Consider the following 20307-nt stretch of genomic DNA (forward strand, 5'->3'; position numbering starts at 1 on the left):
CCCTCACCTTCTCCTGCAGCACCAGGAGGATGAACATCAACATGGGGACCCCAACCCCTGGCAGTATCTTGGGGGAGTGGGGTCTGGTGGCTGCTTTGGGGTTCTGGGGGGTCACGACCACCCAAAAAACCCCTCCCAGCCCCACAGCTACTCCCGGACACCTCAACCATCCCACAGCTCCCAGTCAGGACACCCTCAACCACTCCCTGCAAGATAAATGACCCCAAGAACCAGCCAAACCCCTTTCCATCTCCCCAAAGACCCACCCAAATTCTCTCCAAGCCACACAGCCTTGTCAGGGACCCAAACCTCCCTCACAGACCCTGCCAAGCCCCTTCCCAGCACCACAAATGCCCACAAGATTGACAGAAGCCTTTCCCAGTCCCCCCAGGAGCCCCTAAACCCCCTCCCACCCCCCATGGCACTGACCAGGAGAGGTTGGTGGACAGGAACATCCACAGCCCACAGCAGCTCAGGCACTTGAGCAGCAACTTGGGCACTTTGGGAGGGCATCTCAAATGGAGAGACCCAGGCCAGACACTGGGACAGACAACCAGAATTCCTGGAGAACAGCTGGTCTCAGGTGGGCATGTTCTGCTGGCACACCTATGAGATGATGGCCATGTCGTCTGGCTTTGACAACCTCAGAACACCCAAATATTGCCTTGAACCAACCCCAAATTCACCCCCCAAATCCCAGTAAAGGGTGCAGCTTTCGATCTCTTGGTTTAGTTTCTTTATTTTCACCCCAGTTTTCGTTGATGCCACCAGAAGAAATAACTGGACAGACCAGGTGAGATTTTATGGGGTGTAAAGTCAACAAATCACTTCTTCCCAATGAATTACTGGTATAGATCAGAGTCCTGATGGATGTTCAGGAGGACGTGGAGACCACCAGCCAGCTGTCTTCTCAGCAGGGATCAGTGGGAATGTGGGTCACCAGGGCTCTGAACAACGTGGGTCCTGCAGTGGGGGATGGAGCTGGAGCAGCGCACGAAGCTCTTCCCGCACTCGGGGCACTCGCAGGGCTTCCCTTACCGGTGCCTCCGTTGGTGTCTGGTCAAGTGAGAGCTGCTGGAGAAGCTCTTCCCACACTGGGGACACTGACAGGGCCTCTCCCTGGTGTGGATGTGCTGGTGCCTGACGAGGTGGGAGTTGCGCTTGAAGCCCTTCCCGCAGTCAGGGCAGCGGAAGGGCCTCTCCTCGGTGTGAATCCACTGGTGATTAAGGAGAATGGAGCTGGTCTGAAACCTCTTTTGACACTTGGGACACTCGTAGGGCCTCTCCCCGCTGTGCATCTTCAGGTGGGCAATCAGGCAGGACCTGTCTCTGAAGGCCTTCCCACACTCGCCACACTTGTAGGGCTTCTCCCCGGTGTGGATCCTCTGGTGGACAGTCAGGTTGGACCTATCTCTGAAGCCCTTCCCACACTCCTCACACTCATAGAGCCATTCCCCAGTGTGGATCATCTGGTGACGGAGCAGGTTGTAGCTCCTCCTGAAGTTCTTCCCACAATCCAAGCACTCGTAGAGTGTCTTCCCGTCATGAACCTGCTCATGGACCACCAGCTCTGAGCTCTGGCTGGAGCTCTGTCCACCTGCCTGCCCCAGGGTGGGTCTTTCCTCCTCAGATCCCCGCGATCTGCGTTTGCAGCCCCTCCTCGTGCGGCATCTCCGGGGCTTTTCCTCCCCGTTGGGTTCTTGCGCTGTGGAGCCGCTCAAAACGGCCTCTTCCACGAGGCTCTGCTCCGGGGATTTGTCCTCCCTGCTCTCCATCCTCAGCTCCTGCTCTGGGGGAGGAAGGACAAGGAGCGGATGGGATTTGCCTCCGTGCAACAGGGAAGGGCAAGGAGATCCCCCCAGTGCGTCCCCGGCAGGACGGCACAGGCAGCGGGGCTCTTCTGCAGCCGGGGGTCGTGCTGGGCTGGGAGATGGAGCAGGAGAGAGGGGGAAAGGGGCACTGACTTCCTCCTCACCTGCCTGGGTGTCCCAGGGCTCCTTCCTCTTCCTCGCAGCCTCCTCCTCCATGTGGGGAAGGTCTGGGGATGGGACATTTTCTTTTCGGAAGAAAACAAGGGGTGCGCACATTGAGTTTTGTACTGGTTTGGGGCAAACCAGGGGGGGAATTTATGCCTGAATTACAATTTAATAAGAAAATCAAGGTCAAGGCAATGATACAGAAACACTGACTTAATCTGGCAGTCAGGATCTAACCTGACACCCCTTTGGTCAGGGTGGTGGTAGCAGTCTGATGAAATGGTGGCTGCAGTCCTGTTGGAATGATGAACGTGATTCTGTCAAAGCGGCGATCCTGTGGAAGGGTCTGGTCTTTCTCTGAAGGTCCTGTGGTTGTTATGGAGCTCTTGTCCTCTGGGAATCCAGTAGGCAAGGTGGTCCTGGTGTTGGAAGGGTGAGATTTTATCCAGGTAGGAATGCTTGGTTCCTCCCTCTGGGCGGAGCATCCCACAATGGGATGATGTAATTTTATCAGTCCTGCAGTGGCACTCAATGGCCCATTAACAGAAGACAGCCCCTGGAGGGCGTTATCAGGGCTGAGTCATGGAAGAGATAAAGAACACTGCTCCACCTGTTTATCACAGTTTATGAAGATGGTGACTGAAAACATACTTTGGGTTACATCTTACATTGCACCCTGAAACAGTGAGGCAATCCCAGCTCGGGGTGGGGGCTGAACACCACCCCCCTTTACCAAACTGGCTCAGGTGTAAAACCCCCATCCTGGGAAGGCCCCGCACACAGTGGACAATGTCACACTTGCCCACCCCAGGGGAGGTCTCTGTCCCTGTCACTCTCTTGCTCTCCCCTCTTTTCTCTTTCTTCCATCTCTCTCTCTCTACCTCATATTTACTGTTCAATAAAATCCACTTTGGATTTGGTCTCGTTAGCCTTAACCCTAATTGGGGCAGAGGCATCTCTCTAACAATTTTATTAACCCGATTGTGACATTATTTCAGTGCAGAGAGTTCAGGACACTGTTCTCTGACTCCAAGTGCCTTTGACAACAGCATGGTTCCCTCCTCTGAGGAGGTTCTAGCTCTTTCTGGAGGAACTCTTGGAAACTTGGACACAGTTTCCTCTGAGGGACTTATGGGAGAACTTATGAGGAAAATGGCTGTTGTGGGTGACCAGTGTAAAGAAAATATTTTGTTGTCCTTCCTTGAAAAGTTTGTTAAAATCACTGGAGGAAAGGGAGGAAATGATGCCAGCGAGACTGACAAGGTTCATTCACCCCAAGGCGAGGAACACAAGGCTGCTAAAAGTCCTACAAGAAGCCCAGCTCAAGTAGCTAAATTCCCAATTAAGTCCCGAATTCACAGGCTTGAAGGCCTTGCCAAATGTGAGAATCATAATTCTCTTTGTGCCTGTCGCCTTTGTGACAGCTACACAGAGCTTTCCCTTCCTTTTAATAACCACTGTTGGGCTGAACTTCCACTTTTCTTTTTTCAGAACCTGCCAGCAGCTGAGCTGGAGCTCTGCAGGAACCGATGAAACTTGGAATTGCCACAGAATTGCTTCTATTGTCAGTTCATTCATGTTTGGGATTTGTTTGTGTTTTCATCCCACGTGACTTGTGGGAAGAGCAGGGCTGGTGACCAGGGGCTCTGTGTCCCTCCCACCACTGAGTGTACTTGGGGCTGGGGGGGCTCTCCAACCTTCTCATCCCTGGGGAGGCCGGGGGGGTCTCTGTCCCTCTCATCCCTTGTGTGACCTCACCCAAGCATCATCGGGCTCCGAGGGACAGAGACACCCCCAAACCCCCAGAAGGGCTGAACCTGGGATTTGGTTTGGGCCTGAGGGTTTAGGAAGGGGCTGGAACTGGGGCTGGGGTTGGAGTTGGGGCTGAGATTTGGATTAGAGCTGGGATTGGGGTTACGGCTAGACGTGGGATTGGCTTTAGGGCTGGAGTTGGGATTGGGTCTGGGACTAGACGAGGCTGGCACTGGGATGAGATTAAATACAGAACTGTGAGTGTGTCTGAACGTGGAGTGAGATTGAGACCAGGATCAGGGTCAGATTTGGGACTGAGCGCACGCAGGGCAGGACAGGGGGGATGTCACTGCAGGATGTCCCTGGCATCGTCCCAGCCCTCCTCAGGCACCTCCAAACACGGGGGGCAGCTGGTTGCTCCAAGATCCAGGTGCTCCCACACTGCCCCTCAATACCAGGTGAGCGTTCCCTGAGGGCAGCCCGGACTGTGACCCTTGGGGGTCAGGGATCAGACTTCACATCCCTGTGGGAGCAGCTACAGATGTGACAAGAGATTTTTTCCCCCCCTTCTTCCCTGAGGATGGGTGAAGCCCAGCTGCCCTTTCCTTCTGCTGCCTCCTCCTCCCCTCGGCGAGGATGTCAAACTCCCCAGGAGCAGGAAAATCCCCATTCCCTGTTGCCTTGTGGCTGCAGCCTGGAACATCCACTCAGAACAAAGAACTTTCTGACAGCCCTGCTGAATGACACCGGGAGGAGGTTTTGAGAAAGGGAGGAAATTGTATTTTGATAGGAAATAAAGTTACACAATTATTTCTTTCTGTCCCATTCATTTTCAGTCAGTTGCAGTTCTGTTTGCAGAGTGCCACCTTCTCAGCTGATTGTGTTTGTGTCCTCCTCTCTCTCCTGCCTCTCTTTGCCTGCTCTGTTTCTCTCTCCCTGTCTCTGTCCTGGCTGGTAAGATAAGCATATATTCTATTTGCCATCTGTTGGAGGTGGGGCAGGTATCTTCTGTTCAGCTGGGCAGTTTTCTTATCTCTTCCAAGAACAATGTCTGCCTCTGGGGAGATATCTTCTGTTCATGGGCCATTGAATGACTCACAGCGTGACTGATGGGGTTACATCATCCCATTGTGAGATGCTCCACCCAGAGGGAAGAGCCAAGCATCCCTACCTGCAAAAAATCAGCATTTCTGGGACATCAGAACAGCCTCTTCGCTGGATTCCCAAAGGAGCAGCTTCTTCTCCGCTGGATTCCCAGAGGAAGACCAGGCCCATCTACTCTATCACCAGACCTTCAGAGAAAACTACACCCTTCTACAGGACCACTGCTAATTATCTTTTATCTTCCTCTCTTCAAAACACAGAAAATTGGGGTAAAAATGAACAAATTCACCAAAGGCATCTAAAGCCTCACATTTTACTTGCGTTTTGGGGAATCTTCGATACTGGGAGACATTTAGGATGATATGGGGGTGGGGGAGGGGGGTATTTGGTTTAGTTGTCCTTATTTCTTGGCACTCCAAATGACAAGAAGGTCATCTGTCATGTCAAAACCATTCAATGCCACTGAAAACTACTGAATCCCACCCCAAAATGACTCAATTCCACCACTTCTCAGGGTGAAATTGGATTGGAAAGGGATTGGGCAAAGTGGGATGCAAATCAGGAGGCGTGAGATGGGCATTGGGTGAGGCAGGATGGGTGGGATCGGGTTTGGGAGGTGTGAAATCGGGGAATCCAGCTTGGGAAGGGGGTCTTGATGTCCAGGAGGGGTGGGATGGTTTGGGACTGGGGAGGCGGTCTGGAGTCTGGAATGAGACAGCCAAAGTTTGGGGATGATTAAGATAGGGGGAGCCCATTACTGAGTGAGTTTTTGAATAGTCTACATTCATGAAGAGATCCCGGGGTATCTCACACTCCTGAGACAGTTTTGGGGCACTCCCCAACTCTTGGGGGGTTTCCTGAGAGCAGCTCCATGGAGCCCCATTGCCAGGGGTGGATGCCACAGGCACGAGCTCAGAGCTGTGCCAGAGTCCACTGCCTCGGTGCTGGAGAGCAGAGAAATGATGAACGGCCCCAGACATCTCCAGTGTGTGTTTGTGGAGGCCTGCGAGCTTACTGGGGAGAGGGCAACAGCAATCCCCTGGAGAAATGCACCTTAGGCTCCGGGCATCCCTCACAGCTCAGGGTGAGGACAGAAGATTCCCCCAAGGTGCTCTGCAGCACTATGTCAATTTGTCCCAGTTCTGTCCTCCCCATTGACTCGCTGGCCTTTCCTACCCCTTTTACCCTCATATGTTCATGTTCTAGCAAATTCTCCCTTCCCTGTCTTCCCCTTGGTTTATGTCCCCGCCTATCCACCCTGGCATTCCCTATCAGTCCCTTTCCCTGTGTACCACCCCTAAACCCTCAGATCCCCGATGCTCTCCTCCACCCCCTCTTTCCCTGCATTTATACCCTAAACCCTCCTTTGTCTTTGTCTTTAACCCCTGGACCGCTGAGCGTCAGACCCTCACAAACCCTCGCTGGAGCTCCATGCCCGGACCCTCCCGTGTCTTCACTGCCGAGCTGCTCCGTGTGTGTGTGTGTGTGTGTGTGCTGGGGCTCTCGTGGCTCCTGCCCGTTAGCACAAAACACTCTCAGGGAAAGTTGTGCCCGCCACCACCCCAGACCACAACAGTGTCCCTTGGGACCAAGAGGCCATTGTGACACCGTGGGACCAAGGAGAGCATTGCTGCCCTGCCAGACCTCATGGAACCAAGCATCCATGGGGACACTGCCAGGCCCAAGGATCCAAGGGACTTTGTGACACCAAGGGGTCCCATGGAAGCAAAGGGACATTGTGACACTGGGAGGCCTCATGGAACCATGGAGACCATTGGGACACTCTGGGGCCTCATGGAACCGTGGTGACACCAAGTTGGCCGGGAGTGCTGATCTGCTGGAGGGTAGGAGGGCTCTGCACAGGGCCCTGGACAGGCTGGATCCAGGGCCCAAACCCAACAAGGTGAGGTTTAACAAGTCCAAGTGCCAGGTCCTGCACTTTGGCCACAACAACCCCTGCGGCGCTACAGGATGGGGACAGCGTGGCTGGACAGCAGCCAGGCAGAAAGGGACCTGCAGGGACTGATGGACAGCAGGCTGGACATGAGCCAGCTGTGTGCCCAGGTGGCCCAGAAGGCCAATGGTTCCTGGCTTGGATCAGGAACTGTGTGGCCAGCAGGAGCAGGGCAGTGATTCTTCCCCTGTGCTGGGCACTGCTTGGGCAGCAGCTCGAGTGCTGTGTCCAGTTCTGGGCCCCCCAATTTTGAAAGGACATGGAGGGGCTGGAGCGTGTCCAGAGAAGCACAACAATTCTGGTGAGGGGTCTGGAGCACAAGTCCTGTGAGGAGTGGCTGAGGGAGCTGGGGTTGCTTATCCTGGAGAAGAGGAGGCTCAGGGGAGACAAGGCAGTGTCAGGGCACAGGTTGGACTTGATGATCTCCAAGGTCTTTTCCAGCCTTGCTGATCCTGTGATTCTGTGAAACCACCCTGGGAGCAGTTGCAGGAGGAGCCCTGGGCCTCCTCTTCAGAAGCTCCAGCAGCGCAGGTCCCTCAGCTCCTCCTCACAGCCCCAAAGCCCATCCTGCCAGTCCTGCAGAGCCTCTGCAGCCCCTCCTCACTGCCCAGAACAGGGAGCCCCACAGCCAGACACAGCAGCCCAGATGTGCCCCCCTGGCCTGGGGTGCCTCTGGCAAGGGAGCAGCACGAGGCACTGCAGGAGCCTGCAGACAATTCCTGCAGCACTTGTGGGATGATCCTGCTCCCCAAGGGCCGTTCCCATGGTGCCAAGTCAGGAACTGGAATGGGGGAGTGGGGCCAGAGAGGAAAGGGCAAACAGGGATGGGCTGTTTGCAGGGGAGGGAACAGGGCTGGGCAACAGGAAGAAATCTGGACCAGGGAAGAGTAAAGAAAGCAAAGGAGAAGCCAAGGAAATGCTCAGGGCAGTTTGGGGGTGGCTGCCAGGCAGCCCTGGCTCTGAGCAACAGCGTCTGCAGTGAGACAGGAAACTCCCAGCTGATGGGAACAAACTTTGTGGCTGGCTGCAGAGGCCAGGACAAAGCTGAGTGGTTTCCTTGGCGTCCCCCAGCCCTTCCTGGCCCCAGGGGCTGCTGGCATTTGTGCTCGCTCAGGTTCATGTCCCCACAGCAGCAGCATGGGGGTGCTCCCGCCTACTGTGTGCAATGCAAACAGGGGCTCCTGAGCCGGCGCTGCCGTGGCTGTGCCTGCAAGGATGGGGCACCTGTGTGAGCTGGGGGAGAGGCCAGGGCTGCAGAGGGGGGATGTTGTTGGCAGCTCCATGAGGACGCTCTGGGACGCTGCCCTGGGCTGTCCAGCGCACTGGGGATGGGTCAGCCCCTGCTCTGCTGCTCCTTCCCGTCTCCCCCAGGGCCCTTGCAAAGCACCAGCCATGCTGTTTGCCCCCAGCCTGCCCACGGCCAGCCTGGGGCTGCTCACGGGGGTTTTCTGTGCTGAGCCTTGGTCTGGCCGTGTTCTTGAGAGAGCCTGGGCAAGGAGCCTGGAGCCCCCAGGCCCTGGCCTGAGGCGTCAGCGCTGCCCCAGCAGTGCCCATGGCCTGTCCCTGCTGCAGCCCCGGCACTGCCACCCCCAGGACTGTGCCCGGCCCCGAGAGCACTCAGGCCCTGCAGCAACACCAGGGCCACCAGGGCAGCGGGGCAGGGCCACGGGAGCAGCACTGGCAACACCAAGTGCTGCTGCTGCTGGGCACAGCTGCTGTGCCAGCACTGATCTGCCCCCTGCTCTGCACACAGACATTGCTGCTGCAGCTCCAGGGAAGGCAACAAAAGGGCATCTCTGCAGAAAACTTTGCTGGGACATCCTTGACTTCCTTTAAAGCCACCAAGAGCGCAGCCCCTCATTGACACAGTCTGTAGCCACAGGGAAGGTGGGGAGGAACAAAGTGAGAAATGGCACAAACAATGGCATTTATTTGTGGACGATATTGAAAACGTAGAAGAAAAAGAACCTCCAAAATGAAACAAACAAGAAGTATCAAAGGTTACTTTTATTTCAAGTGATTTGCAGAAAGTGGCCAGCAGTTCAATGTTCCTGAAACCATCCAGTCATCAGTGTCCACACTGCAGCCTTGAGCTCCTGGTTCCTCAGGCTGTAGATGAGGGGGTTCAGGGCTGGAGGCACCACCGAGTACAGAACTGACAGGGCCAGTTCCAGGGATGGGGAGGAGATGGAGGGGGGCTTCATGTAGGAAAATACACCAGTGCTGATAAACAGGGAGACCACGGCCAGGTGAGGGAGGCAGGTGGAAAAGGCTTTGTGCCGTCCCTGCTCAGAGGGGATCTTCAGCACAGCCCTGAAGATCTGCACATAGGAGAAAACAATGAACACAAAACAACCAAATGATAAACAGATGCTAACAGCAAGAAGCCCAAGTTCCCTGAGATAGGATTTTGAGCAGGATAGTTTGAGGATCTGGGGGATTTCACAGAAGAACTGGCCCAGGGCATTGCCATGGCACAGGGGCAGGGAAAATGTATTGGCCGTGTGCATGAGAGCATTGAGAAAGGCACTGGCCCAGGCAGCTGCTGCCATGTGGGCACAAGCTCTGCTGCCCAGGAGGGTCCCGTAGTGCAGGGGTTTGCAGATGGACACGTAGCGGTCATAGCACATGATGGTCAGGAGGGAATACTCTGCTGTGATGTAGAACAGAAAGAAAAAAAGCTGAGCAGCACATCCTGTGTAGGAGATGGTGCTGGTGTCCCAGAGGGAATTGTGCATGGCTTTGGGGACAGTGGTGCAGATGGAGCCCAGGTCGCTGAGGGCCAGGTTGAGCAGGAAGAAGAACATGGGCGTGTGCAGGTGGTGGCCGCAGGCTACGGCGCTGATGATGAGGCCGTTGCCCAGGAGGGCAGCCAGGGAGATGCCCAGGAAGAGGCAGAAGTGCAGGAGCTGCAGCTGCCGCGTGTCTGCCAGTGCCAGCAGGAGGAAGTGGCTGATGGAGCTGCTGTTGGACATTGGCTGTGCCTTGGATCCGGTTCTGTAAAAAAAAGTAATCATGGAATAGTTGGGTTTGGAGAGGACTTTAAATATCCCAGCACAGCCTGGGGGCACTTTCCCTCTCTGCCTGCCCGGGGCTCTGCTGCCTGGAGCTGTCCCTGCCAGCAGCTGCTTCCCTGTGCCCAGGGCTGGGCCCTGCCAGTGCTGACCGAGGCTCTGATGGCAATGCCAGAGCAACCCTGAGGAGGCTGGAAAAGCGACACTGATGCTGCCTCTAAGCGACCCTGTGCTGATTTCTGTCACTGCCCGCTTTATTCAGATCAGAGAGAAAACTTTTTTTTTTCCTCGACCCAAATTTAGAGATATTAATCTCTCAATTTCCCATGCAGACAACCCAGAGCAGTAGATTAAAAAAGCAGGATTTTCCCTTTTATGCAGCCCCTGGCTCATTGTGCTCCCTGTATAATCTGCTTGGAAATGTTCTGGAGTTAATTGCCATGCTGGGAGCTATCCTGAACAATGCAGCATCCTCACCACACAAGGAGAACACGTCCAAACCCTACCAGCTGTCTCCTCCCACCCACATCTTGTCCCCCAGCGCTGGGAGCAGCTCCCCGGGCCGGCTGAGAGCTGTCCCTGGCAGGCAGCAGAGTCCCTGGCCCAGCACAGCGCCCTGGGCTGCAGGACCCTGCTCTGCAGGACAGCCCTGGGCAGCCCTGGCTGCTCTGCACAAGAGATGATCAGAGAATGTACTCACAGGGTCTGTGGGCATTGGGATGTTCCAGCTGTAGGAGATCACTCCAGGAGCTGCAGCTGCATTGTCCTGCAGCCAGAGGTTCCTGTGCCAAGGGCTGCCAGTGATTCTGCCCCAGGCACTTCTCAGCACCTTCCCAGCCCTGACTGATTGAAGCTCTCTGTGCCTCTGTGCTGTGCCCGGGCTGGCTGCAGGCAGTGCCCCAGCCCTGCTGGGCTGGGAGAAGAGCTGCTCATCCAGAGAAATGTGCTTTTGAAGCTCTCCTTGGTTACCAGGATCACTCTCTGTGCCAGGAGCCCGGCCCAGCTCAGCAGCACAGACACAGCACAAGGACTTTAATGACCCTCTGGGGCTTTGTGCTCAGGCCCTGAACATCAGGCCCTGAGAGGGATCCGCAGAAACCTCTCCAGAACTCCAAGTCAGAATCCAGCTCCAAAGTTTCTCTGACTTTTAATGGGTCCCACTGAGGGACACGACTGAGAAAGTGTCCCCAGGCCCCAGGCAGAGCAGAGAACTGGAGGCACTGATGACAGGTGGGGACAAAGAGAAGCCAAGTCTTGGTGCCCTGGGGCACAGCAGGGTCTGTGCCACCAAGGGCTGTCAGGAGACACCTTGTCCTGAGGCACTGGGGCCTCCTGGCACAGCCCCAGCCAGGCTGAGCACTGTCACCCCCTTGTCCTGCCCTCAGCATCCCCCCTAGCCCACATCCCAGTGGCCTCAAGGATCTGCTGGAAGGAGTCCCTGGGGAGCCTTGCTCAGGAATGGCCCTGGGGTCTCCTTCATGCTCCCAGGGACTGCAGGTTTTTCAAAGCACTTTGGCTTTGGCTTTTGCCTTGGAGTCTCTGAGAGCTTTGTGCAATCATGGCCTCCAATTATCTGCTGTAATTAGTCCCTGGAGAGGCTTTGTCAGGAACAACACTCAGTGGGGCTCATTAATGCTGCAAGGTACTTCAGTTCTTTTAAGGTACTTGGTGTTTCCCTTTTGATCCAGACTCTGTGAGAGCTTTGTGCAGTCATGGCCCCAATTATCTGCTTTAAGGAGTCCCTTGAGAGCTTTGCACTGACACTCAGTGGGGCTCATTGATGCTTTGAGATACTCAAGGATTTAAGGTACTTTGGATTGTCCTTTTCACTCTGAGTCTCTGAGAGGTTTTTGTGCCATCCTGGCCTCCAGTTCTCTCCTCCAAGGAGTCCATGAGGAGCCTGTGTTGGGGATGGACCTCAGTGGCGCCCATTAATGGCTCGAGAAACTTTAGGTTTTTTCTCTGACTTTGACTCCTGGACAGGTTTATGCAATCTCCTCTCAGGCCCTGAGGTTCCAGGGCTCAGCTCCAAATGCTCCACGGTTCTCATTAGGATGAAGCAAGTCCTGAGAAGCCATGGCTGTGCATTGATTTCCCTCTGCTCTAATGTAGTTCATTAAGAAGGTTTCCTTTTAGGTTATGGAGAAATATTTCAAAGAGCTTATGAGAAATATGTATTCCTATTTTAAAGAGTGTCTTTATTACTGTTCTCTTTAGAGAAGAGGTGATTGCAGCATTCTGTGATTGATATTGATGTAGGGCCGCTCCTCAGGAGGTCTGGCCAGGTCAGAGAAGTTTTACCTTGAGGTCTGACCCAGTGTGGACAACCTTGCCCCACATTCCCCAACCCCATGTGAGAAACAATTTTCACTTTCAAGAATTTAAATGGTTTATTAAGACCTTGTCAAAATACAACAGAAGAGTGAATAAAGAATAAATACAGTTTCCGGAGCAAAGGATTCAGTCACCGTGTGCTCATCTATAAAATGGATTTTCTGTCTTTTATACCTCCACCCCTTCCCAAAGTCTTGTCAATCCACTCCTCCTTCACTGTCCAGTGGTGGAGATCACTTTCTTACAGCTTGATTGGAGGTCAGGCGCTGCCATAGCAACAAGCCGACCCTCCCAAATGCCCTGACTACTGAGGGCATCCCATGATAGCAATGCAAGGGGGAAGGGAAAGATAACTATACATCTACACAACTTAACATATACTTAATATTCACCCCTTAATTGTGAGAGTCAACCATAGGATTACTCATCTATAACAAACCCCCCTTTTCTTTTTCTATATGTCATTATGCTTGAACAATTAAGTAAAAAAATTTCTCTCTCTCTTGAAAGAGTCATACTAGCATCTGTTGATGTGGGCAAGGACAGTGGGAACAGGAGAAAAATCTCAGGTTTTCCTTAGACACACTTATTTGGAATGGACAAAAGGGCCTAACAGAGGTCCAGGATGGCTTTGACTCCCATCTATCATGCCTATGTGGTTGCTACCCATAGTCATTGTAACTTAGGGGTCCAGAGGCCAGCTCGGTCTCGCCCTCCAGTCCCTGTTGTATTCAAAGACAGTTGGGGAATGACAGCGGTCCGATATGGCCTTTTGTCCCTACCTTACCATGCCTACGGGGTTGCTACCCGCAGCAGGGCTATGCCATCTTCTTGGTAGCGAACAAATGGGTCTTGCCCTCCTTCCTTTGTCTTATTTTCTTAAAGAAGCTCTCCCATTACCTCTTACCGTCCCTTGTGTACTTCCCCTCAACAGATGCTGGTAATTCTCACCCATTAAAACAGGAAGACAGTTCTCAAACTGGTTGGTGGAAGCTTGACTTTAGGCGTCTTGGTGTTTTTCTGGTTGTCTTTCAGTCTCTGCTTGAGATTCAATCTCGTTTCACCTGGTCTGGATGTTATATGTAGTCGATTCTTTGTGTTTTTCCTGCTGGGCCTTTAACTCTGTTGGCATGAGTCCATCTGTGGGCATGAGTCCATCCCCACTCTGCAGTTCACACGGCCGATTCGGTGGCGAGCAGTACCTGAAAGGGACCTTCCCACTGAGGAGTTAAAGACTGATCTCTCCATGACTTGATCATCACCCAGTCCCCAGGATTAATATTATGGATTCTGAAATCCAGGGTGGTAGTTTGAGGAATTGCCCCTCTATGTCTTAGCCCTTCGAAGGTTTCTGCTATAGACATAACGTATTTCTTGGCATTGGCTTCCCCTTCCTCATAGGTGGCAACCCTCTGGGGTGAGGTCAAAAAGGGTAACCCAAACATCATTTCATAGGGTGACACCCCCAGATCTAACTGGGGTTGAGTTCTAAGTCTTAATAAGGACAAAGGGAGACATTTCATCCATGACATTCGGGTTTCAATCATCAGCTTATCTAGAGCTCTTTTAAGAGTTTGATTCATCCTCTCAATGTGACTAGAACTCTGTGGATGCCTTGGAGTGTGTAATTCCCATTTACTCCCAGGGTTTGAACAACTTTTTGCAGTATTTTAGAGGTGAAATGAGCTCCTTGGTGTCACGATCCGCTTGTGCGGGGTGTCATGATGGTTCTTTTCACTGATCCCAAAAGTGCAAAAAGGCAAACAACAAGGGACTATTAGTTAATCACAACAAATGCACCTTTATTAGGGGCCAAAACAGTAAATGCAATAGTGGGGATCAGAAAGGAGATAAAAGGATAGAGAGAGAGAGAGAGAAAAGAGGGGGATGGGAATAGCTACCAACACAGGCAAGATCCTCACTGGTCCGGACGATGGGGATCTGTCTGGTCGTGTCGGGGAAGTCTTCAAAGTTCTGGTCAACTCAGGGGTCCAGTTATACTCCACGGAGGAAAAAAGAGGGGAACATGCAGGACAATGAAAGTCTGTTGCAATTGCTGCAGGGGAACAGGTGAGTCCACTGAAACCACCAAGGCAGGATGAACACAATGAAGAATAAGTCCATTGGAATTACTGAAGAAGAACAGGTCGTGTCATTAGTGGTTTCCCCACTCCCTGTGGGAGGGGTCTCAGTCTCAGACCTTAGGAGGAGGGTTTTCGATCTCTGTCCGTCTGTCACAGTGGTAACGGGGCAGATGAGAGGTCTTCAGTGAGAGACAACTAGGGTCACCCCAAAAGTTCATTTGGCTTCAGGAGGAGAGTGGGCAAATATGCAGTAGGCCATTCCTTGCTGTGTTCATGCCAACTCCTTGCCAAGTCCTTGCCAGGCCTGGTTCGGAGCAGCTAACGTAACTGTGCAGCAACTGCACCTGCACTGCTGCTCTCTCCAAGCTGTTACTGTATTGGGGGAAGGGGTTTCTCCTCGTGGCAATTGGTAGGCAAAAGTGGGGGCTTCAGACAGCCTCTTACACTTGGTCTGAATCAATCCTGTTCACCATCCCGTGTCGGGGAATGATTGATTTGAGAAGTGTTTTACTCACAACATTGGCTCTCCACTTCCCTTTGTTATCTTTCTTGGCTCCTGTTTTAAGGAATTCTTTCTCTTCTGTCTGACTGAATACAGGGACTTCTTCCATTTCTCTCATGGGGGTTAATGCTGTCATTATTTTTTCTGTCCCTGATTCGGCTGAATTCTTAGCATCTAAATCTGCTAAATGGTTCCCTGGTGCTTCTTGAGTCACTCCTTTTTTATGTCTTTTAACATATACTGCTGCCACTTCTTCTGGTATTTGTAAAGTTTCTAACACTTCTAAAATAAGTTTTTAGTTCCTTTCCCCTTGAATTTAATAGCTCACTCTTCCCAAATTTTTCCAAAGGTATGCACTACACCAAAACCATATTTTGAGTCTGTATATATTGTTCCTCTTTTCTGTGTTAATATTTCCAGAGCTCACTTTAGGGCATACAACTCACATGCTTGGGCTGACCAGTTGGAAGGTAACTTTCCTTTTCCTAGGGCCACTAACTCTACATCTACTATAGCCTACCCCAATACCCTGTGCCCTGGATTACCCGTGAAAATCCATCGATGTTCAATCGTTTTCCACTGTGGAGTGGTTGATCTGTTAGGTCCTCTCTTACTTTAGTTTGATAGTTTATAACCTCTAGGCAATTATGTATTAATTCCTCACCTGGTTTTCCATCTAAAACTGGGCAGGGTTGAGTTGGTTACTCACGACTAGCTCTAAACCATTAACTATTAAGATGGCTTCATATTTTAGTACTTGGGAATCAGTGAGCCATTTCTCAGCCTTTTAGCTGAGGATACTCCTTACTGAGTGTGGGGTATATATTTTCAATTTTCCCCCAAAGGTTAATTTTTTGCTTTCTTCTACGAGTAGGACACTGCTGCCACCGCCTGAATGCAGGTTGGCCACCCCCAGCTGACAGGGTCTTGCAGTTTTGATAAACAGGCCACTGGTTTCCTGGATCCTCCCTGGTCCTGGGCTAACCCTCCATGTGCTGCCCCTTTTTCTATATCCACAAACAGATAGAAGGGTTTGTCTAAGGCAGGAAGACTCAGTGCTGCTGCACTGATTAATGTTTGCTTTAAAGCTTCAAAATTTGCTTGTCGTCTTCTTCCCACCTAATCTCTTCTTCTACTAACTTTTCATAGAAGAACCTGATGGCCTGCGTATATCCTTCAATCGATAGCCTACAATATCCCAACAGGCCTAAAAACCTTCTGACTTCTCTCTTAGTTTTTGGTCATGGGAGTGAGGCTATCCCTGCAATTCTCTCAGGGTTCAGCCACCAGCTCCTTTGACAAATCACATGTCCTAGGCATTTTACTTCCCTCCCTACAAATAGGAGTTTCCCTTTTGATACTCAAAGTCCTTGGTCCCCCAAAAAATTTACCAGTGCTGTGGTGGATTCTTGAACTTTAAGATACCCTGAGAGGAGCCCAGTGCTCCTCGCTCCCCTGTGCTGACACGTGAGTGTTTGTCTGGTTTCGGGATGGCCCTGGCTGTGTGAGGGGTGCTACGTGGACACGAGACAGCCGGTCCTGTCCCGCTGGGTCCCAGCAGTGCCTCACAGCAGTCCTGCATCCACGTCAGGATGCTGGCCAAGAGAGGTCCTGGAAGCTGAGGCAGCTGATTTTAAGCTTGTGCAGGTGCCTACAGGCCAAGGCCAACGGTGTTCCCTCAGGATACAGCAGTCCTGAGGGGTCTCCCTCATTCAAACAAATCAACTGACAAATGCATTGTCAGCCAAAAGCCCTTTTATTGACCTGGCAGGAGGGCAGGGGTCTGCACCCCACTAAAGTGTTTCTCTTGTTTCTCTGCCACATATAAATTTCAGTGGGTTGATGTAGGAATTGTATCAGAAACACCATCCATCTTTACACCGCTGAGGTGATTCCATAGGCAGGCGGTTGGAAATACATTCTGTCAGATTCCCATACTTGAAGCTGATGTCCAGGCCCTGGCCAGGAGCGGTCTCGATGCCCCAAAGCAGCACAAAGTCTTCCTCAGGGCTTCCCTGCACAGGGCTGATTCCACACTTGCCCTTAGTTCTTCTGGTAGACTGTGTCTAAAGCCTTTTGTCAGGTCACTCTCATGTCAAGGTAGGCCATCAGGTTTTTCTTATGCTAACTGGTGCTAAGTACTTAGGCATGTCTGTGCTAATTACTTGTTTACTCATGTGAATTGCTTGTGCTTACCTATGTCAAACCAAGGCCTTGTTCCATCCCCAAAGGTGCCTGAGGCCACCCGCTCCTTGTGGCACCAGTTGCTTTCCTGTGGAATGTTCTCCCTCCCCGAGGGTAAAGAGGGAGCTGCAGAAAGAGCTTGCCAGGCTGCTCTCCATCCTTTCCCAGCACTCCTGGTGAAGTGGAGAAGTCCGAGCTGAGCGCAAAGGTGCAAATGGAACAGCCGTGCACAGGAAGGCTCGGTGGGAAGGGTGATCCAGGATCCATAGGCCTGGCAGCCTGAGCGTGCTCCAGGGGAAGGCCTTGGAGCAGATCCTCCTGAGTGCCATCCCACGGCACCTGCAGGGAACCAGGGCGTCTGCTGGAGGATGGGAAAGCTCAGCGGAGGGACGGGGACAGCTGGGGCTCCTGGCGGGGTGTTGAGGGCTTCTGTGCGGGAATTCGGGGGGCTTGGTGCTGGTGGGGTGTTGGAGAAGGAGTTGTCTGGAAGGTGAGAGGTCTAGGCTGGAATTTGAGTCAGTTTGAAGGCAGCATCTGTGCTTTGGCACAGCTTTGGTTATGGAGGGCAGAAGGAATATCTGTGACTTTTCCTCTTCATGGTCCTGATTGTCCTGCAGGGAACAAGAGGGCAGAGCTGTACTTTACTGGCCACTCAGATATCTGTACCAGGGGGAGGATTAGCCCTTTTGCCATCTACTCAATTCTTTGAGCTACTTTTCTACCACTGAGTGGACTTTGATTTCTTGAGAGCTTTTATTTCTTAAGAGAATTAGGATATGATCATCCCTACAGAGAAAACCAAAGAATGGCCCTTGGTTTTTCCCTTTTTTTGTGTAGTGTTATGTTCTGTAAAGTGACCCTCAGTGGATGAAGTTAAGGCAAATGAGTTGCTGCTTCGAGATGGGAAGCAAAATTCCAACTCTTCACCTCCTCAGGCCATCCCTATTCATTTGGGAAGTTTGCAACTTCTTGGAACTACTTGAGTTGAGCAATGGGAAGTAAAGCTTTCCTGAATTGAGGATTCTTACTTGCCAGATTCTTCTGTGCCTTGGCCGCTAAGGTGTTTTTGTGCTGAAGGCAATAACTTCAATGAGAAAATAATTTCAGCATGGAGTAAGAGCTTCTGACAGAGAACAAGTGTTGCCAGCAGTTGCTCCAGGTGCTCCTGCCAACAGCCCCTGCAGGCAGGAGCGCAGCCCCCAATGCACGTGGGCTTTGGCTCCCTGTGGCACAGGAGCCCCCCACGGGCACAAGTCTCTGGGGCAGGAGACGGGCACCGGTGCTGCCAGGGCTCGGGGGGTGGCAGGTCTGCTTGGGCAGGGACTCTGCCACACCTGCTGATGTCAGCGCTCCCCGGGCCCCAGGGGTCGGAGCAGCATTCCTGCCCTGGCCCACACGTTCCTTGTCTGTGTCACATCCGCGGGTTTAGGATGGCCACCATGTGGGATGTGTCCCAAGGAGGCCGTGCCAGTTTCTGTGAAGGCCCCGTGCCCTTCCCAGCGCGGCTGCGTCGGCAGCCCTGGGGGCTCCTTCTGCTGCCCTGAGCCCGCAGAGCAGGGCAGCGTTTGCTGAGGGTTTGAGCCGTTCCTAAAGATCCTGTCGGGCTGTCTTAGACACTTGGGGTGAGAGATTCGTTCCAACCTGAGCCACTTTGGGTGGGCTGGGGGCGGCCCCAGGGCAGGGGGCAGTGTGTGCAGGGGCCCTTTGTGACACGGGGCAGCACGGTCACCGTGGCATGGAACAGGACAGCGTGTCCAAGGGCCCTTTGTGACACGGGGTGACATAGGAGCTGGTGGTGACAAGACCACGCCACAGTGCTCGGAGCATGCGACGGGACAGGACGGGACAGAGCGGTGCCGTGAGGAGCCCCCGCACAGCGCACTTGTTCGTGTCTGACCCGGAGCTTTTCCAAGATGTTATTCCTGCAGCTGACCTCGAGGCCAGACCCCAGGACTTGGTGACCCGTGGCCTTCCCGAGGTTTCTCTCCTGCAGGTGTCCTCGAGGGCAGACCTTGGGACTTGGTGCCCTGGAGGTATCTCCCATCCCTGCCACCGGTGCTCTCGAGGCCAGACCACAATCCTTGACAGGAGTCTCCTGTCCTTGTGGCAGGAGCCCTCAAGACCAGAGTGCAGGACTTGCTGTCCTGTAGCCTTCCTGAGGCTTCTCTCTTGAAGGTGCCTTCCAGGCACGACTGCAGGCCTTGCTGACTCGGAGCTTTTCCAAGGCATCTCTCCTGCAAGTAGCCACAAATCCAGTCACTGACATGGAGCAGAGACCCCCGAGAGTGCCCCAGCTGGCCTGGGTGGAGGAAGAGGAAGAAGGCCCTGGAGCTGGCCCAGCACAGGAGACTGAAGAGGTGGTGCAGTTCAAGCCTCAGCAGGAGGGTGAGTGGCAGAGCTGGGCTGCTGGGCTGTTTGGCCACATCCCATCCCATGGCATCCCATGGCATCCCATGGCATCCCATGGCATCCCATGGCATCCCATGGCATCCCATCCCATCCCATCCCATCCCATCCCATCCCATCCCATCCCATCCCCTGGGCACTTGCCCATGGACAGGACGGAATAGGGGCCAGGCAGACACCCCACAGCCGTGCTCCATCCCCTGGGGCATCCCAGGGCTGTCCCTGCCTGGGGAGCGCAGGGCTGGGCTGTGTTCTCCGGCCTCTCCCGCAGCCCCTCAGCTCAGGCTGCGCTCGCTCTTTGCCAGGTGCAGCCGTGCAGCGCACACAAGAGCAGGAACGCACCCGTGGCCTCTTCCGCAGAACAGCGCAGGTACCTGCAGCCATCCCCAGCTGGGCTGGGCCTGCTGTCACCGCTTAGCTGAGCACAGCGCTTGGAGCATTCCGTGGAACATCCCTGGCTTCCTGCCCTTCTCCTACAGCTGGTTTGCAAATTCTTCAAGAGGATTCGGGAGGAAGAGACCAGCACCATGGGCACAGGGCTCAGAGCATATTCGCACATCTCCAAAACCAAGACCTGTGCTGTCCTGCTGGCTATGCTCGTAGGGGAGGGGTTTTCCAATCCAAAGCAAGTAAGCAGCCTGTGGCCAGGATTTCATCCTCCCAGGAATTGCTTGGCCTCCCAAGCCATGCCTACTGCTCACTGGAAGCCTTTGAGGCCATGGCAGTGTGGTGGCAAGGGAAGCACTTCTCTGGGGAAGCTGGGGACATTCCTCCCTCTGGCAGCTTTCCAAGTCTCCCCGTGCCTTCTCCAGGTGCCTGCCATGGTGAGGTACATCCACCAGTGGCTCATGGCCAGTCAGTTTGCTGAGCACAGGCTGAACAGGGCCCTGCTGGATCTCACCAAAGAACAGCCTGCTTATGTAGTAATGTGTCCTGGTTTGGGGCAAATTTGGGAGAAAACCTCCGGAAGGAGCCCCCAGAAAGCAAACCCCCACAG

At 53.3% G+C, this 20307-nt stretch overlaps 1 protein-coding gene and 1 pseudogene across 1 annotated transcript; both read right to left on the reverse strand.

Moving 5' to 3' along the window:
* Positions 1-895: 895 nt before the first annotated feature.
* LOC137463877 (zinc finger protein 850-like) overlaps positions 896-20307 on the reverse strand; it is a 234171-nt pseudogene continuing 214759 nt past the window's right edge.
* On the reverse strand, positions 8829-9856 carry LOC137463887 (olfactory receptor 14A16-like). Its single transcript, XM_068175270.1, has one exon. It carries the CDS (start codon positions 9801-9803, stop codon positions 8829-8831), a length of 975 nt encoding a protein of 324 aa, XP_068031371.1. The 5' UTR covers positions 9804-9856.

This window comes from Anomalospiza imberbis, chromosome 31 (genome assembly GCF_031753505.1).
Source record: "Anomalospiza imberbis isolate Cuckoo-Finch-1a 21T00152 chromosome 31, ASM3175350v1, whole genome shotgun sequence".
Taxonomy (NCBI): domain Eukaryota; kingdom Metazoa; phylum Chordata; class Aves; order Passeriformes; family Viduidae; genus Anomalospiza; species Anomalospiza imberbis.

Excerpts from the sequence above, each read along its gene's own strand:
- LOC137463887 (XM_068175270.1), bottom strand. The coding sequence starts at position 9,803 with ATGATTACTTTTTTTTACAGAACCGGATCCAAGGCACAGCCAATGTCC.